Source organism: Bombina bombina, chromosome 6, assembly GCF_027579735.1.
Source record: "Bombina bombina isolate aBomBom1 chromosome 6, aBomBom1.pri, whole genome shotgun sequence".
Taxonomy (NCBI): domain Eukaryota; kingdom Metazoa; phylum Chordata; class Amphibia; order Anura; family Bombinatoridae; genus Bombina; species Bombina bombina.
This window is the reverse complement of record NC_069504.1, coordinates 1140542740-1140558651: the sequence shown is the minus strand read 5'-3', so window position 1 is coordinate 1140558651 and position 15912 is coordinate 1140542740. Positions and strand designations below refer to the sequence as shown.

Below are 15912 nucleotides of genomic sequence, written 5' to 3'. Positions count from 1 at the left end.
TGTATGGACGATGAAACGTTTGTTAAGGGCTGGGGCCGCCAAGACAGGAGCGTTAATTAGAGCATTTTTGAGAGCCTGGAAAGCCGTTTCACAGTGGGGAGACCACAGGACCTGTCGAGGTAAGTTCTTCTTGGTCAAGTCAGTCAGGGGTTTGGCAAGTGTGCTGTAGTCTGTTACGAACCGTCTATAGTACCCTGCCGTGCCCAGGAAGGCTAGGACCTGAGTCTTAGTGATGGGGGTGGGCCAATTGGCGACAGCTTCTATTTTGGCCGGCTCTGGTCGCTGCTTTCCACACCCCACCCGGTGACCCAGGTACTGTACCTCGGCCATCCCAAAGTGGCATTTTTCTGGCTTCAGAGTCAGGCCAGCAGCCCGGATCTGATCCAGAACCATTCCCACATGAGCTAAGTGGTCCTCCCAGGACTCACTGTGGATCGCTATGTCGTCCAGGTAGGCGCAAGCAAAACTCTGGAAGCCATCCAGGAGCCTATCCACCAAGCGCTGGAATGTAGCTGGGGCATTCTTCATCCCAAACGGCATTACCCTAAACTGATATAAGCCGAATGGGGTGACGAATGCCGACTTGGGGATAGCCTCCGGGGCCAGGGGAATCTGCCAGTAACCTTTGCAGAGGTCAATAGTGGTCAGGTAATTTCCCCTGGCTATACGATCGAGTAGCTCGTCTACCCTGGGCATAGGGTAAGCGTCCGTCACGGTATTTTCATTGAGCCTCCGATAGTCTACGCAGAACCGGGTGGTCCCATCTTTCTTGGGCACCAAGACAACTGGGGAGGCCCAGGGACTATCGGAGGGCTCAATTACCCTGAGCTGGAGCATCTCATCGATCTCCTTCTTCATTCCTGTCCTAACTGCTTCGGGGATTCGGTACGGAGCCTGGCGCAAGGGAGCTTGTCCCGGAGTATCTACCTGGTGGGTGGTTAAAGTAGTGTACCCTGGCTTCGGGGAGAAGGTGAGGTGTTTGGACTGGAGGAGTTGGTTGAGCTGCTCCCTTTCAGTGGGGCTAAGTCGGTCCCCTATCTGAACCTGCGCCACTATACCTGGAGGCTCTTTTCTAATAGGTCTGGAATGGGTAAACTGTCGGGGTCTTCCTGAGGGGAACAACATACGGCCGTCACGTTCTCTGGTCGCTCAAAATATTCCTTGAGCATGTTTACATGGAATGTCTCTCTAAGATTGTTGTCGTGGCAGCTAGCTATCACATAAGTGGTGTCTCCCCTTTTCTCTACGATCTGGTAGGGACCCTGCCAGGACGCCTGCAATTTGTCTGTCTTCACCGGCTTAAGTACTAACAACTTTTGTCCTATGGTGAAGATTCTCTTTCGGGCCCCCCGATCGTACCATACTTTCTGTCTTCTCTGGGCCAACTGGAGATTAGCCCGCACGGATTTGGCTAATTGCTCCATTCGGTCCCTGAGTTCCAGCACGTATGGCACAATTGGGACACCGTCAGCCTCCATCTCTCCCTCCCAGTGCTCCCGGATCAGGTTTAGGGGTCCCCGTACCTTTCTTCCGTAAAGCAACTCGAAGGGAGAGAACCCTGTCGTTTCCTGGGGCACCTCCCGATAAGCAAATAGGAGGTGCGGCAGGAAGCGTTCCCAGTCTCGGTATTCCTGAGTGAACGTCTTGAGCATTTGCTTGAGGGTCCCATTGAACCTCTCACACAGCCCGTTCGTCTGGGGGTGGTATGGGGAGCTTAGGAGGGACTTAATTTTGCAAACCTGCCAGAGTTGTTGGGTCAATTCAGCCGTAAATTGGGTGCCTCGGTCGGATAGGATTTCTTTTGGAAATCCTACCCGGGAGAACACCTGTACTAGTGCATTCGCTACCGTATCCGCTTGTATGTTGGATAGGGCGACAGCCTCTGGGTACCTGGTAGCGTAGTCCACTACGGTAAGAATGTATCGCTTACCGGAGGGACTAGGGGTAGCCAGTGGTCCCACTAGGTCAATAGCAACCCGGCTGAAGGGTTCCTCTACAATGGGCATATTTACTAGCTGGGCTTTAGGGTGATCGCCTCGCCTTCCTACTCGTTGACACACATCGCAGGTGTTACAGTAAGTTCTAACGTCAGCGTGCACCCCTGGCCAAAAGAACGTGTGAGTAATGCGGTGTAGGGTACGGGTAACGGCTAGGTGGCCTGCTAAGGGGATGTCGTGGCCTATTTTGAGGATTTCTTGACGGTATTTGTGGGGCACTACCAGCTGTCGCCTACGCTGTCCCCTTTTCTCTGTCCAGCGGTATAGTTTCCCTTTTTCCCATAAGAATGTTTCGTTATCTGCCCCGCCCCCTCCGGTCTCTGCTCGTTCCCGGTACTTTTGTAAGGTCGGGTCAGTCTTAGACTCTGCCTCGAAAGCATCTGGGGTGTCCCAGGGTATGGGGCCTAACCTGTCAGGCAAGGTCGGGGTAGGTCTTACCTGTGTCTCCCGCACTGGTGAAAGCTCTCGCTCCGTCCGGGCTTGGGCCCGTGTAGTCACTGGGTCCGCCTCGTTGTTGCATACTGGAGCATAGGCAGAAGTCATGGGGCCCAAATCGTTGCCCAGTAGTACTTCGGCAGGTAAATTATCCATTAGGCCCACGTTCACAGCCCCCTTTCCCGCTCCCCAATCAAGATGCACTTTAGCTGTTGGAATTTTGTACACATCCCCCCCCGCCACTCTAACGGCCACAGTCTGTCCGGATCGCTTGTGCTCTGGCACCAAATGACTCTGTACCAGCGTGATAGTAGCCCCTGTGTCTCGCAATCCCTCGGTAGATCGCCCCTCGAGCCATACCCTCTGCCGATGGTGCTGGCGGTTATCTGAGGCAGCATATACAGGGTCTGCCTCGTGAAGCGGCCCCACATATCCCTCCATAGGGGCCTCTTGGTTAACACAGAGGGCCCGGGCCGGACGATAGGACCCAGAGGGGTAATTGTAATTCCTGGGTGTCTGGTGCGTATTAAGGGGGCAGCTAGCCATGAAATGCCCTGGTTGCTTGCATCGGTGGCAAGTCGGTCTGGGACGCTCAGAGCTGTTATTGGGTGGTCCTGAGTGTCGGACGGGCCCTGTGGGCACCAGGGCTCGGAATTCAGCACGAGGGGGTACACGGTAAACCTCTCTGGGTTCGACCCGTGCTGGAGCTCGGTAGTTCATGGGTTCGTGAAGACGGGAGTCATAATGTTCATCGGCCAATTTGGCTGCTTCTTCTAAGGTAGAAGGCCGCCTGTCTCGCAGCCATTCCTTCCCTTGCTGTTCCATGCCATTATAAAAATGTTCTAAGAGAAACAATTGTAAAATTTCCTCCCCAGTCACCGCTTTACTTCCGCTCAGCCAGTGATTTGCCTCTCTCCGCATTCGGTGCGCCCATTCCATATGGGTATCGTTAGGCTTCTTTTCCGTGCCCCGAAACTGTCGGCGATACGTGTCCGGAGTTACAGCGTACCGTCGCAACAGTGTCTCCTTAACTAGCTCATACTGTGTCACTTCCTCAGCACCCAGAGTACGAAAGGCTTCCAGGGCTCGCCCGGATAGTTTCCCAGACAATATCGTGGGCCACTCTCTGTTGGGAATCTGGTGCAGGGCACATTGCCTTTCGAAGTCCGCCAAATATTCATCAATCCCTGTCTCGCTCTCTAGGAAGGGTCGAAATGCCGCATAGGGTATCTTGGGCCTCCCAGCATTTTCGACAGGGATGATTACCTGCGGGGCTTCAGCATTGCGGTGTGCGTTTGCTAGGTTGAGTTCGTGGGCTCGAGTCTCTCGTATATCCTCGTCCGCCTCCGCCATCAACTGCTGTACCAATTCCATGGAGGGGTTTGGCCCGTATAATGAGAGCCTTTCCCGAACAATCCTGGTTTTTTCGTCACTAATCGTGGTCGGTGTTTCCGCCATTGTGAAGCTCTGATCCAGTTCGGTCAATTCTGCGATCAGCTCTCTCCTCGGCCGGTTGCTGGCGTACCCCCCTCTGCTTTCAAGTAAATCCTTTAGGGTTGTACGCTTCAATTTTTCGTAAGCGCTCTCCATCCGTTCTGTACCTCTCCTAGGAAATCCAGGAAAATCCCGCCGCTGCCGCCAAATGTTACGGTTACCCTTAGTCTCGCTGAGAGATGGACCGCTTAGTAGCCTGGATCCCTATTGCTAAAGAGGGGAGAAGCTGCTTTCCACAGTATTCTATATGAGTCTCGCAAATATAGAATAATCTCCCTTAGCTGCAGTACAGCTAGGATACCCTTCTGCCCACAAAAACGAGTCAACGCTGCGATTGAGGGTCAAAACAAGAACTCAGGACTGGGATGCCCAGCCTGCTTTTTATTAAGGTTACATGCACACAGGGCACTCCCAGGGGGAGAGGGGGGGAAGCACAAAATCCCCCATCACACATTTAGATAGAGAGCACTGTCCTTTGACAGGCCACAATAGGATTACAGTACTTAAGATAACAAGTTTACAAGTTCATCTTATCAATTAGCAGTCTGGCTCCAGAGGTGATTAGACAATAGTTTCTAAAAGCTAAAAAAAAAGAGTTAACTCTTTATGAAATGAAACTTGTTACGGTTTTCTTGGAACCCTTCTTAGGCGCTGGCTTGCTGGTTCAGGCATTGCTGCTGGGAAATAAGCTCTTCACAACAAAATAACTAATGCTTCTGTAACACTAGGCATCTGTCTGACCCAGCAACACTGGCTATAGGCAACCACCCCCCTCAGAAAGAATGAGCTTTGGGCCACCACCCACCTCAGCAAGAATGGGCTTAGTTAACTGCTAGACTAAGCAAAACTAGGCCTAATCAACTGCCAAACTCAACAAGACTGGGCCTAGTCAACAGCTTGACTAAGCAGGACTGGGCCTAGTGAACTGCCAGACTCAGCAAAACTAGACTTAGGCAGTCTCCAAGACTGGGCATCAGCAAACACTCATCTCAGTAAGACTCACATAAGGACATATTTTGGCCTTAGCCAACCAGGACAACAGGATTTAGAGGTAAATCTAATATTGAAGGGTAGTTTTATGGCATGATGCTTACCCCCCCACTTTGCTCTACAAATGATTTATGTAAACACTTTATTACAAATCAACAATTCCTGATTGCATGGGGAAAGGACTCTTACATATGTCCCTAGACTTTGTTTGTAATAAATTAATGATTCATATATGACCTAACATTGCTGGGTGGGGTATTGTGAGCCAGACGATTTCCCAATGCCTAGGGCAGCAGAAATACTAAAGGACTCTCCCATTGTATGATTGTCAGCTACGTACTGTAGTTATAGAATAAATAAGGTATGTGGATTATTGTTTCTAATCACTACATGTAGTTGTGTTTAGCACAGTGTGAAATACGTTATCTTTTATCCTACCCTGAGCAGGAAGTTTAATCTGGACAAGGCTTCCAAGAAAATATCCGCTCCTTTGTTTGAGTACTCGTATCTTCCAGCGATGAAGAAAAATAGAGTTTTTTCTAAGTTAAAGTCAAGGTGCCTGAATGGAAAATAAAAAACGAAAACATATTAATAATAATAAAATATTAACTAACATCTGAGGCTTCCTACTGTCTGGGCTACCAGAGAGAGTAGTCTATATTTATGCTTAAAAATGAGGGAGATACTGGCTGTGTTATGATTTGTAGACCCCAAGAGGGATATCTATCAAGCCGTCAACCGCAAATATGCTGGAATTCCGCAGTGTAATTGTTGCGAGCTTGATCCAACCTAGTTATCAAAGCCTACAGACCGGCAAAAATTGAAATCTGTGACGTAACATACGATCCGCCGGTCTCAATCCGACATAGATCAATGCTTACGTCATTACAGATGTTTCGAATACACATTCAGCTCTATTCGACACTCTTTCAAAGTTATCAAATAGTTAACAGGTACGCTCGCGGCTATTCCAGCCCAGCGTACCTGGTTTTCAATCCGCCACCCTGGAGGCCGCGGATGCCATAGGAATCAATGGGAGTCTGAAAGCAGCGAAAGCTTATGTTCGATGCTGCCAGATATCCCATTGATTTATATGGTAGAAAACCAGTTACGTTTACACCTAACACCCTAACATAACCCCCAAGTCTAAACACACTTAATCTGCCGCCCCCGACATTGCCGCCACCTACATAATGTTATTAACCCCTATTCCACCGCTCCCGGACCCTGCCACAATCTAAATAAAAGTATTAACCCCTATCCCGCCACCACTAAATAAACGTATTAACACCTAAACCTCTGGCCTCCCACATTACTACCACTAACTAAACCGATTAACCCCTAAACTGCCAGCCCCCCACATCATCATAAACTAAATTAAGCTATTAACCCCTAAACCTAACAAGCCGCTAATTTTAAATTAAAATTGCAACATCCCTATCTTATAATAAATTTAAACTTAGCTGTAGAATTAAAATAAAATATTTTTAAACTATTAAGTAACCTACCCTAACTATTATACTACACTTAAATTAAACTACCAATTAAATTAACTAAATTACATATTAAAAAACCCTAACCCTACTCAAATTATTGAAAATTACTATTTAACTTTATTATTATACTATTTAACCTTATTAAAAAATACATTATCAAAAATAAAAAATAATTACACCTAATCTAATAGCCCTATCAAAATAAAAAAAAACCTAGCCTACAATAATCTACCAATGGCCCTTAAAAGGACCTTTTGTGGGGCATTGCCCCAAAGAAATCAGCTCTTTTATCTGTAAAAAAAATACAAACACCCCGACAGTAAAACCCACCAAATAAAAACCCTATCTAAAAAACCTAAGCTCCCCATTGCACTGAAAAGGGCATTTGTATGGGCATTGCCCTTAAAAGGTCATTTAGCTCTTTTACTGCCCAGACCATACTCTAAAAATAAAACCCACCCAAAAAAAACTTAAATAAACCTAACACTAACCCCCGATGATCCACTTACAGTTCTTGAAGACCCGCTTGAAGGATCCATTCAGCCGGCAACAAGTCTTCATCCGGGCGGCACGAAGTCTTCATCTGGGCGGCCTCTTCCATCTTCATCCAGACGGCATCTTCTATCTTCATCCATTCGGCGCGGAGCGGGTCCATCCTGAAGATATCCAGTGCGGAGCTCCTCTTCAATACGGTTGCCGCCTTAAGCTGGAACTTGAATGCAAGTGACATCATCCAAGATGGCGTCCCTTGCATTCCTATTGGCTGAAAGGTTCCAATCAGCTAATAGGATTAGAGCTGATAAAATCCTATTGGCTGTTCCAATCAGCCAATAGGATTTGAGCAGCTCTCATCCTATTGGCTGTTCCAATCAGCCAATAGGATGAGAGCTCAATTTCCTTTTAAGGGCCATTGGTAGTTTATTGTAGGCTAGGGTTTTTTTATTTGGGGGGGCTTTTTTTATTTTGATAGGGCTATTAGATTAGGTGTAATTCTTTTTTATTTTTGATACTGTGTTATATTTTTTCCGTAATTTAGTGATTTTTATTTTTGTAACACCGTTTATTTTTTTTTGTAATTTATTAATTTTTAATAAGGTTAAATAGTATATTTATATAATTTGAGTAGGGTTAGGGTTTTTTAATATGTAATTTAGTTAATTTAATTGGTAGTTTAATTTAAGTGTAGTATAATAGTTAGGGTAGGTTAACTAATAGTTTAAAAATAGTTTATTTTAATTCTACAGCTAAGTTTAAATTTTTTTTAAGATAGGGATGTTGTAATTTTAATTTACTGTTAGCGGATTGTTAGGTTTAGGGGTTAATAGCTTAATTTAGTTTATGGCGATGTGGGGGCTGGCGGTTTAGGGGTTAATAGGTTTAGTTAGTGGTAGTGATGTGGGAGGCCAGAGGTTTAGGGGTTAATATGTTTATTTAGTTGCGGTGGGGTCCGGGAGCGGCGGGATGGGGTTAAACATTTTAGTATAGTGGCGGCGTTTAGTGACAGGGTATAAATAAAGTTGGTAAAAAGGCGAATAGATGCGAGATCGATGACTGTTAGTTAACAACAGTCCGATGCTCATTGCCCCATACTTGGCTTTTTTTATAAATATGGAGATTGTATTCAGGTCCGCGGCCGCGATGTTAGGCGAGGTATTTGTGCCGTTGAATTCAACAAAGTTGACGGCTTGATAGATATCCCCCCCAAATGTGATTTTATTCCAGTTATGCATTTAATGGAAATGTTTGTATAAGCTGCAATAAATTTGCTATGGGGACGTTTTGGGAACAGTCAGTCTTGTGGACCAGTAGTGTTAGTGGATTGTACATACTACAGTTTCATATTAAATGTCTGAGGATGGTGTTTTGTATATTGCAGAGATTACAAGTTCTAATGTGGGGTTGCTGCCTTTTTATTGGCTGAGATAGACCTTACTACATCAGTCGATGCCAACCTACAAAATCAGCAGAATAACAGTGTGGTGTATACTGACATTTAATTTTTACATGGAGCAAATGCTTCGATATGTGCAGCAGAATACGAGAATATCCAGTAAATAATCATAAAGAAATAAAAACACAACTGGAATTAACATGATTAACAAATGTGGTTAGGAGGAGAAAAACTAAACTTAAAGAACCACAGCTCTCCAATTCATCACAGGTAAGTTATAAAATATTGGCCAGTGCTTTCGATTGTGGTAAATGTAATTTAATGAAGAAATAGGGATAAAACACCCTATGGAGATGCGCTAAGGGAAATCCAAAAACGTTCAAGTCAGAGGCAGCTCTCCCCAGGAGAATGAATCAGAAGACGATCCTGTAGAAAGGAATAGGAAGACGTCACATAGGGTAATATTGTCAGACCATAAAGCCTATACAGTAAGAAAAATGGAAACTTACAAACGAGGAGGCACTTCAGAATGCCAAGTATCGCAGGCCGGGACCTTATCGTCGCCCGACAGACAGTACACACCGGTGAACACCAACCAGTCACGAGGGGGATGTACGGACAATCCGGAACACGCAGGAACCAACACCTCCAAAGCAAGGCTCCAATCGTCAGTGCCGGTGAAAGGGGTGTGTTGAGATGGAACAATGACGTCACCCAAAAGCCACTCGCTCCCTTCGGCAAGTAGATAATATATTGAGGGGTGAAATGAAGTCCAAACACAACGGCAGGGATATAGAAGATTGTAAAAGTTTATTAAAATATATAAAAAGCGTCAGCAACGCGTTTCTTGGCTACACAGACCCGTTTCATCAGGCTGTATACAACACGCTCAACCCCTGCTCTATTAATACCTCCCTCTCACCAATCAGAATGGACAAATCAGTATACTTCCATATTCAAACAATTGATGTAGTAGAAAACAATATCTTAACCCTTGATGTCAATAAACAAATACAGACATAATAATATATTTGGATGTACATAAAAAAACATTAAATTATTTAATCTATGCAATGATTATAATACAATAGATAACAAAATCGTAAACAATTGATATGATGGAAAACAATATCTCAACCCTTAAATGTCAGAAAACAATAACAAATATAGTATACATTTAAGTATATAAAAACATTAAAATATTTCATCTATACAATGATTTAAATACAATTAATCACAATCATGGACTATATACTAAATACTAGTGTATCCGGATTGGCCGTACGTCCCCCTCGTGACTGGTTGGCGTTCACCAGTCTGTCGGGCGACGATAAGGTCCCGGCCTGCGATACTTGGCATTCTGAAGTGCCTCCTCGTTTGTAAGTTTCCACTTGTCTTACTGTATAGGCTTTATGGTCTGACAATATTACCCTATGTGGCGCCTTCCTATTCCTTTCTAAAGGATCGTCTTCTAAATGTAATTTATCAGCGTGTTTATGGAGTTTGTGCGAATAACCCCACGTGCTAAATGTCTGTCTTATGTAAAAAGAGATCAACAGCTGCTTACAACAGTTGCACCATGAATGTGTGTTACTGTATCAGCTAATTACGTCTCTGTGTAACAAAGACAATACCCATAGAAGTGTCCGCGAATGAATTCCTGGATTCTAGCCTTATACATTGCATGCAGATTCTGGAATTCATGCATTGCAGAGAATTTCTTTATATTCAAGCCATTTGGAGTAATGACATCTGAAAAAAAGAAAACAGAAATATGGTCTAAATATATTTTATTTACAGTAATCTGAGAAATTATTTTAGCAGTGTAATTTGTTACTAATTGTCTTGTTGCGTTACACTGGTATAATACAGCATATTATATATACTGTACATGTATAGTGGGTATAAAAATCTAATCACACAAATATTTCATACATTTAAAGTTACACAAAATTCTGATTTCCCGGAGGGGTGGCTTTAACCGTTTTGCTCCTTCCCTAAACTCATTTAGGGTAGCAAACCCGTTGTATACAGCACCAATAACCTGCAGCTGGACGTACCGTTCATCCTGAGGTGGGGGGAGTCTCTAACAGAGCCCCTATCCCCTTTTGTTTGTGCGAGAGGAACAAGCGATGCCTCATATGGAAGCGCAGCCTCCACTCTTTCTGTCACTTGCCATCTACTAAGAAAAGGGAGGGATAGGAACTCCAGTAGAGTCCCCCCTCTCACAGCAATCACCTGCATGTTACCTCTCAGAGCAAAATACATAGACTGGGGGCTGAGATTTCCTCTGTCCCAGACTCATCACCTGCATGTTACCTCTCAGAGCATAATACATAGACTGGGGGCTGAGATTTCCTCTGTCCCAGACTTATCACCTGCATGTTACCTCTCAGAGCAGAATACATAGACTGGGGGCTGAGATTTCCTCTGTCCCAGACTTATCACCTGCATGTTACCTCTCAGAGCAGAATACATAGACTGGGGCTGAGATATCCTCTGTCCCAGACTTATCACCTGCATGTTACCTCTCAGAGCAGAATACATAGACTGGGGCTGAGATATCCTCTGTCCCAGACTTATCACCTGCATGTTACCTCTCAGCGCAGAATAAATAGACTGGGGGCTGAGATATCCTCTGTCCCAGACTTATCACCTGCATGTTACCTCTCAGAGCAGAATAAATAGACTGGGGGCTGAGATTTCCTCTGTCCCAGACTCATCACCTGCATGTTACCTCTCAGAGCAGAATAAATAGACTGGGGGCTGAGATATCCTCTGTCCCAGACTTATCACCTGCATGTTACCTCTCAGAGCAGAATAAATAGACTGGGGGCTGAGATATCCTCTGCCCCAGACTTATCACCTGCATGTTACCTCTCAGAGCAGAATACATAGACTGGGGGCTGAGATATCCTCCCCCCAGACTTATCACCTGCATGTTACCTCTCAGAGCAGAATACATAGACTGGGGGCTGAGATATCCCACGCCCTAGACTTATCACCTGCATGTTACCTCTCAGAGCAGAATACATAGACTGGGGGCTGAGATATCCCACGCCCTAGACTTATCACCTGCATGTTACCTCTCAGAGCAGAATAAATAGACTGGGGGCTGAGATATCCTCTGCCCCAGACTTATCACCTGCATGTTACCTCTCAGAGCAGAATACATAGACTGGGGGCTGAGATATCCTCCTACCAGACTTATCACCTGCATGTTACCTCTCAGAGCAGAATACATAGACTGGGGGCTGAGATATCCCACGCCCTAGACTTATCACCTGCATGTTACCTCTCAGAGCAGAATACATAGACTGGGGGCTGAGATATCCCACGCCCTAGACTTATCACCTGCATGTTACCTCTCAGAGCAGAATAAATAGACTGGGGGCTGATATCCTCTGTCCCAGACTTATCACCTGCATGTTACCTCTCAGAGCAAAATACATAGACTGGGGGCTGAGATATCCTCCCCCCAGACTTATCACCTGCATGTTACCTCTCAGAGCAGAATAAATAGACTGGGGACTGAGATATCCTCTGTCCCAGACTTATCACCTGCATGTTACCTCTCAGAGCAGAATAAATAGACTTGGGGCTGAGATATCCTCTGTCCCAGACTTATCACCTGCATGTTACCTCTCAGAGCAAAATACATAGACTGGGGGCTGAGATATCCTCCCCCCAGACTTATCACCTGCATGTTACCTCTCAGAGCAGAATAAATAGACTGGGGACTGAGATATCCTCTGTCCCAGACTTATCACCTGCATGTTACCTCTCAGAGCAGAATAAATAGACTGGGGGCTGAGATATCCTCTGTCCCAGACTTATCACCTGCATGTTACCTCTCAGAGCAAAATACATAGACTGAGGGCTGAGATATCCTCTGTCCCAGACTTATCACCTGCATGTTACCTCTCAGAGCAAAATACATAGACTGGGGGCTGAGATATACTCCCCCCAGACTTATCACCTGCATGTTACCTCTCAGAGCAAAATACATAGACTGGGGACTGAGATATCCTCTGTCCCAGACTTATCACCTGCATGTTACCTCTCAGAGCAGAATAAATAGACTGGGGGCTGAGATATCCTCTGTCCCAGACTTATCACCTGCATGTTACCTCTCAGAGTAGAATAAATAGACTGGGGGCTGAGATATCCTCCCCCCCAGACTTATCACCTGCATGTTACCTCTCAGATCAGAATACATAGACTGGAGGCTGAGATATCCTCCCCCCCAGACTTATCACCTGCATGTTACCTCTCAGAGCAGAATAAATAGACTGGGGGCTGAGATATCCTCTGCCGCAGACTTATCACCTGCATGTTACCTCTCAGAGCAGAATACATAGACTGGGGGCTGAGATATCATCTGTCCAAGACTTATCACCTGCATGTTACCTCTCAGAGCAGAATAAATAGACTGGGGCTGAGATATCCTCTGCCCCAGACTTATCACCTGCATGTTACCTCTCAGAGCAGAATAAATAGACTGGGGGCTGAGATATCCTCTGTCCCAGACTTATCACCTGCATGTTACCTCTCAGAGCAGAATAAATAGACTGGGGACTGAGATATCCTCTGTCCCAGACTTATCACCTGCATGTTACCTCTCAGAGCAGAATAAATAGACTTGGGGCTGAGATATCCTCTGTCCCAGACTTATCACCTGCATGTTACCTCTCAGAGCAAAATACATAGACTGGGGGCTGAGATATCCTCCCCCCAGACTTATCACCTGCATGTTACCTCTCAGAGCAGAATAAATAGACTGGGGGCTGAGATATCCTCTGCCCCAGACTTATCACCTGCATGTTACCTCTCAGAGCAGAATAAATAGACTGGGGGCTGAGATATCCTCTGCCCCAGACTTATCACCTGCATGTTACCTCTCAGAGCAGAATAAATAGACTGGGGGCTGAGATATCCTCTGTCCCAGACTTATCACCTGCATGTTACCTCTCAGAGCAGAATAAATAGACTGGGGGCTGAGATATCCTCTGCCCCAGACTTATCACCTGCATGTTACCTCTCAGAGCAGAATACATAGACTGGGGGCTGAGATATCCCACGCCCTAGACTTATCACCTGCATGTTACCTCTCAGAGCAGAATAAATAGACTGGGGCTGAGATATCCTCTGTCCCAGACTTATCACCTGCATGTTACCTCTCAGAGCAGAATAAATAGACTGGGGACTGAGATATCCTCTGTCCCAGACTTATCACCTGCATGTTACCTCTCAGAGCAGAATACATAGACTGGGGGCTGAGATATCCTCTGTCCCAGACTTATCACCTGCATGTTACCTCTCAGAGCAGAATAAATAGACTGGGGCTGAGATATCCTCTGTCCCAGACTTATCACCTGCATGTTACCTCTCAGAGCAGAATACATAGACTGGGGGCTGAGATATCCTCTGCCCCAGACTTATCACCTGCATGTTACCTCTCAGAGCAGAATACATAGACTGGGGGCTGAGATATCCTCTGTCCCAGACTTATCACCTGCATGTTACCTCTCAGAGCAGAATAAATAGACTGGGGGCTGAGATATCCTCTGTCCCAGACTTATCACCTGCATGTTACCTCTCAGAGCAGAATAAATAGACTGGGGGCTGAGATATCCTCTGTCCCAGACTTATCACCTACATGTTACCTCTCAGAGCAGAATAAATAGACTGGGGGCTGAGATATCCTCTGCCCCAGACTCATCACCTGCATGTTACCTCTCAGAGCAGAATACATAGACTGGGGGCTGAGATATCCTCCCCCAAGACGTATCACCTGCATGTTACCTCTCAGAGCAGAAGACATATACTGGGGACTGAGATATCCTCCCCCCAGACTTATCACCTGCATGTTACCTCTCAGAGCAGAATAAATAGACTGGGGGCTGAGATATCCTCTGTCCCAGACTTATCACCTGCATGTTACCTCTCAGAGCAGAAGAAATAGACTGGGGGCTGAGATATCCTCTGTCCCAGACTTATCACCTGCATGTTACCTCTCAGAGCAGAATACATAGACTGGGGGCTGAGATATCCTCTGTCCCAGACTTATCACCTGCATGTTACCTCTCAGAGCAGAAGAAATATACTGGGGACTGAGATATCCTCTGTCCCAGACTTATCACCTGCATGTTACCTCTCAGAGCAGAATAAATAGACTGGGGGCTGAGATATCCTCTGCCCCAGACTTATCACCTGCATGTTACCTTTCAGAGCAGAATAAATAGACTGGGGGCTGAGATATCCTCTGTCCCAGACTTATCACCTGCATGTTACCTCTCAGAGCAGAATACATAGACCGGGGGCTGAGATATCCTCTGCCCCAGACTTATCACCTGCATGTTACCTCTCAGAGTAGAATACATAGACGGGGGGCTGAGATATCCTCTGTCCCATATTTATCACCTGCATGTTACGTCTCAGAGCAGAATAAATAGACTGGGGTCTGAGATATCTTCTGTCCCAGACTTATCACCTGCATGTTACCTCTCAGAGCAGAATACATAGACTGGGGGCTGAGATATCCTCTGTCCCAGACTTATCACCTGCATGTTACCTCTCAGAGCAGAATACATAGACTGGGGGCTGAGATATCTGCTGCCCCAGACTTATCACCTGCATGTTACGTCTCAGAGCAGAATAAATAGACTGGGGGCTGAGATATCTTCTGTCCCAGACTTATCACCTGCATGTTACCTCTCAGAGCAGAATACATAGACTGGGGGCTGAGATATCCTCTGTCCCAGACTTATCACCTGCATGTTACGTCTCAGAGCAGAATAAATAGACTGGGGGCTGAGATATCTTCTGTCCCAGACTTATCACCTGCATGTTACCTCTCAGAGCAGAATAAATAAACTGGGGGCTGAGATATCCTCCACCCCAGACTTATCTCCTAGAATTGCCTGCTTCAGCAGGGCAATCTTGCCCTCTTGTGATTTCTCTGCATGCACTGGTGGTGACATCAGAGGCTGTTCTAGAAGCTATTGGGAAGGAGACTGCAATCTATTCCCCATCTGCAGTGTGTGGGGTTCCCAGAATGTGATTTGGAAGGGAGACCCCAGGATGACCACAGGTTGTCATGTGCATATAGGGGTTTAAAGTAAAAAGCAAGAGACTCTTCTTTCAAGTGAGCAATGGCACAATCTTCTAGCTAACAAACAATGTCCTCCAGCTTTTCAAAATTTAAAAAACAGACCTTTATTTAGCAAACAAAGTGAAAGTAGCAACGTTTCAGCTAATCCATGCCCTTAGTCATGCTGACTATACTTCATGACAGCTCAGGGGATGTATCAGCATGACTAAGCAACAAAACAGAAGGCCAGATGGAATCTGACATCCAGATGTTAATGTGTTCTAGACTTTCAACAAGCAATAAAAGATACTTTCAACTTCTACTAATATGCGGGTAAAAATAATAGCACTTTCGGTATAATGAGCCATGTTAGTGCACACATTCATAATCTAGACCTATGAATTTAACCCCTGCAATGGAATTAAACACATAATTAAAGTAGATCTAAAGCAGCTGTGCCCTACTGGGAGTTTGTTAAATACATCTGGTGAGCCAAGGGCAATCAGTAAAGCATTG

At 45.6% G+C, this 15912-nt stretch overlaps 1 protein-coding gene across 1 annotated transcript in view; it reads right to left on the bottom strand.

The window, feature by feature from the left end:
• LOC128664925 (glycogen [starch] synthase, liver) overlaps nt 1-15912 on the bottom strand; it is a gene marked incomplete at its 3' end in the record, with an annotated part of 204886 nt that overhangs the window by 23530 nt on the left and 165444 nt on the right. The window contains 2 exon segments of the mRNA XM_053719718.1: nt 5355-5475; nt 9938-10055. Coding sequence (XP_053575693.1) covers nt 5355-5475; nt 9938-10055 — 239 coding nt within the window.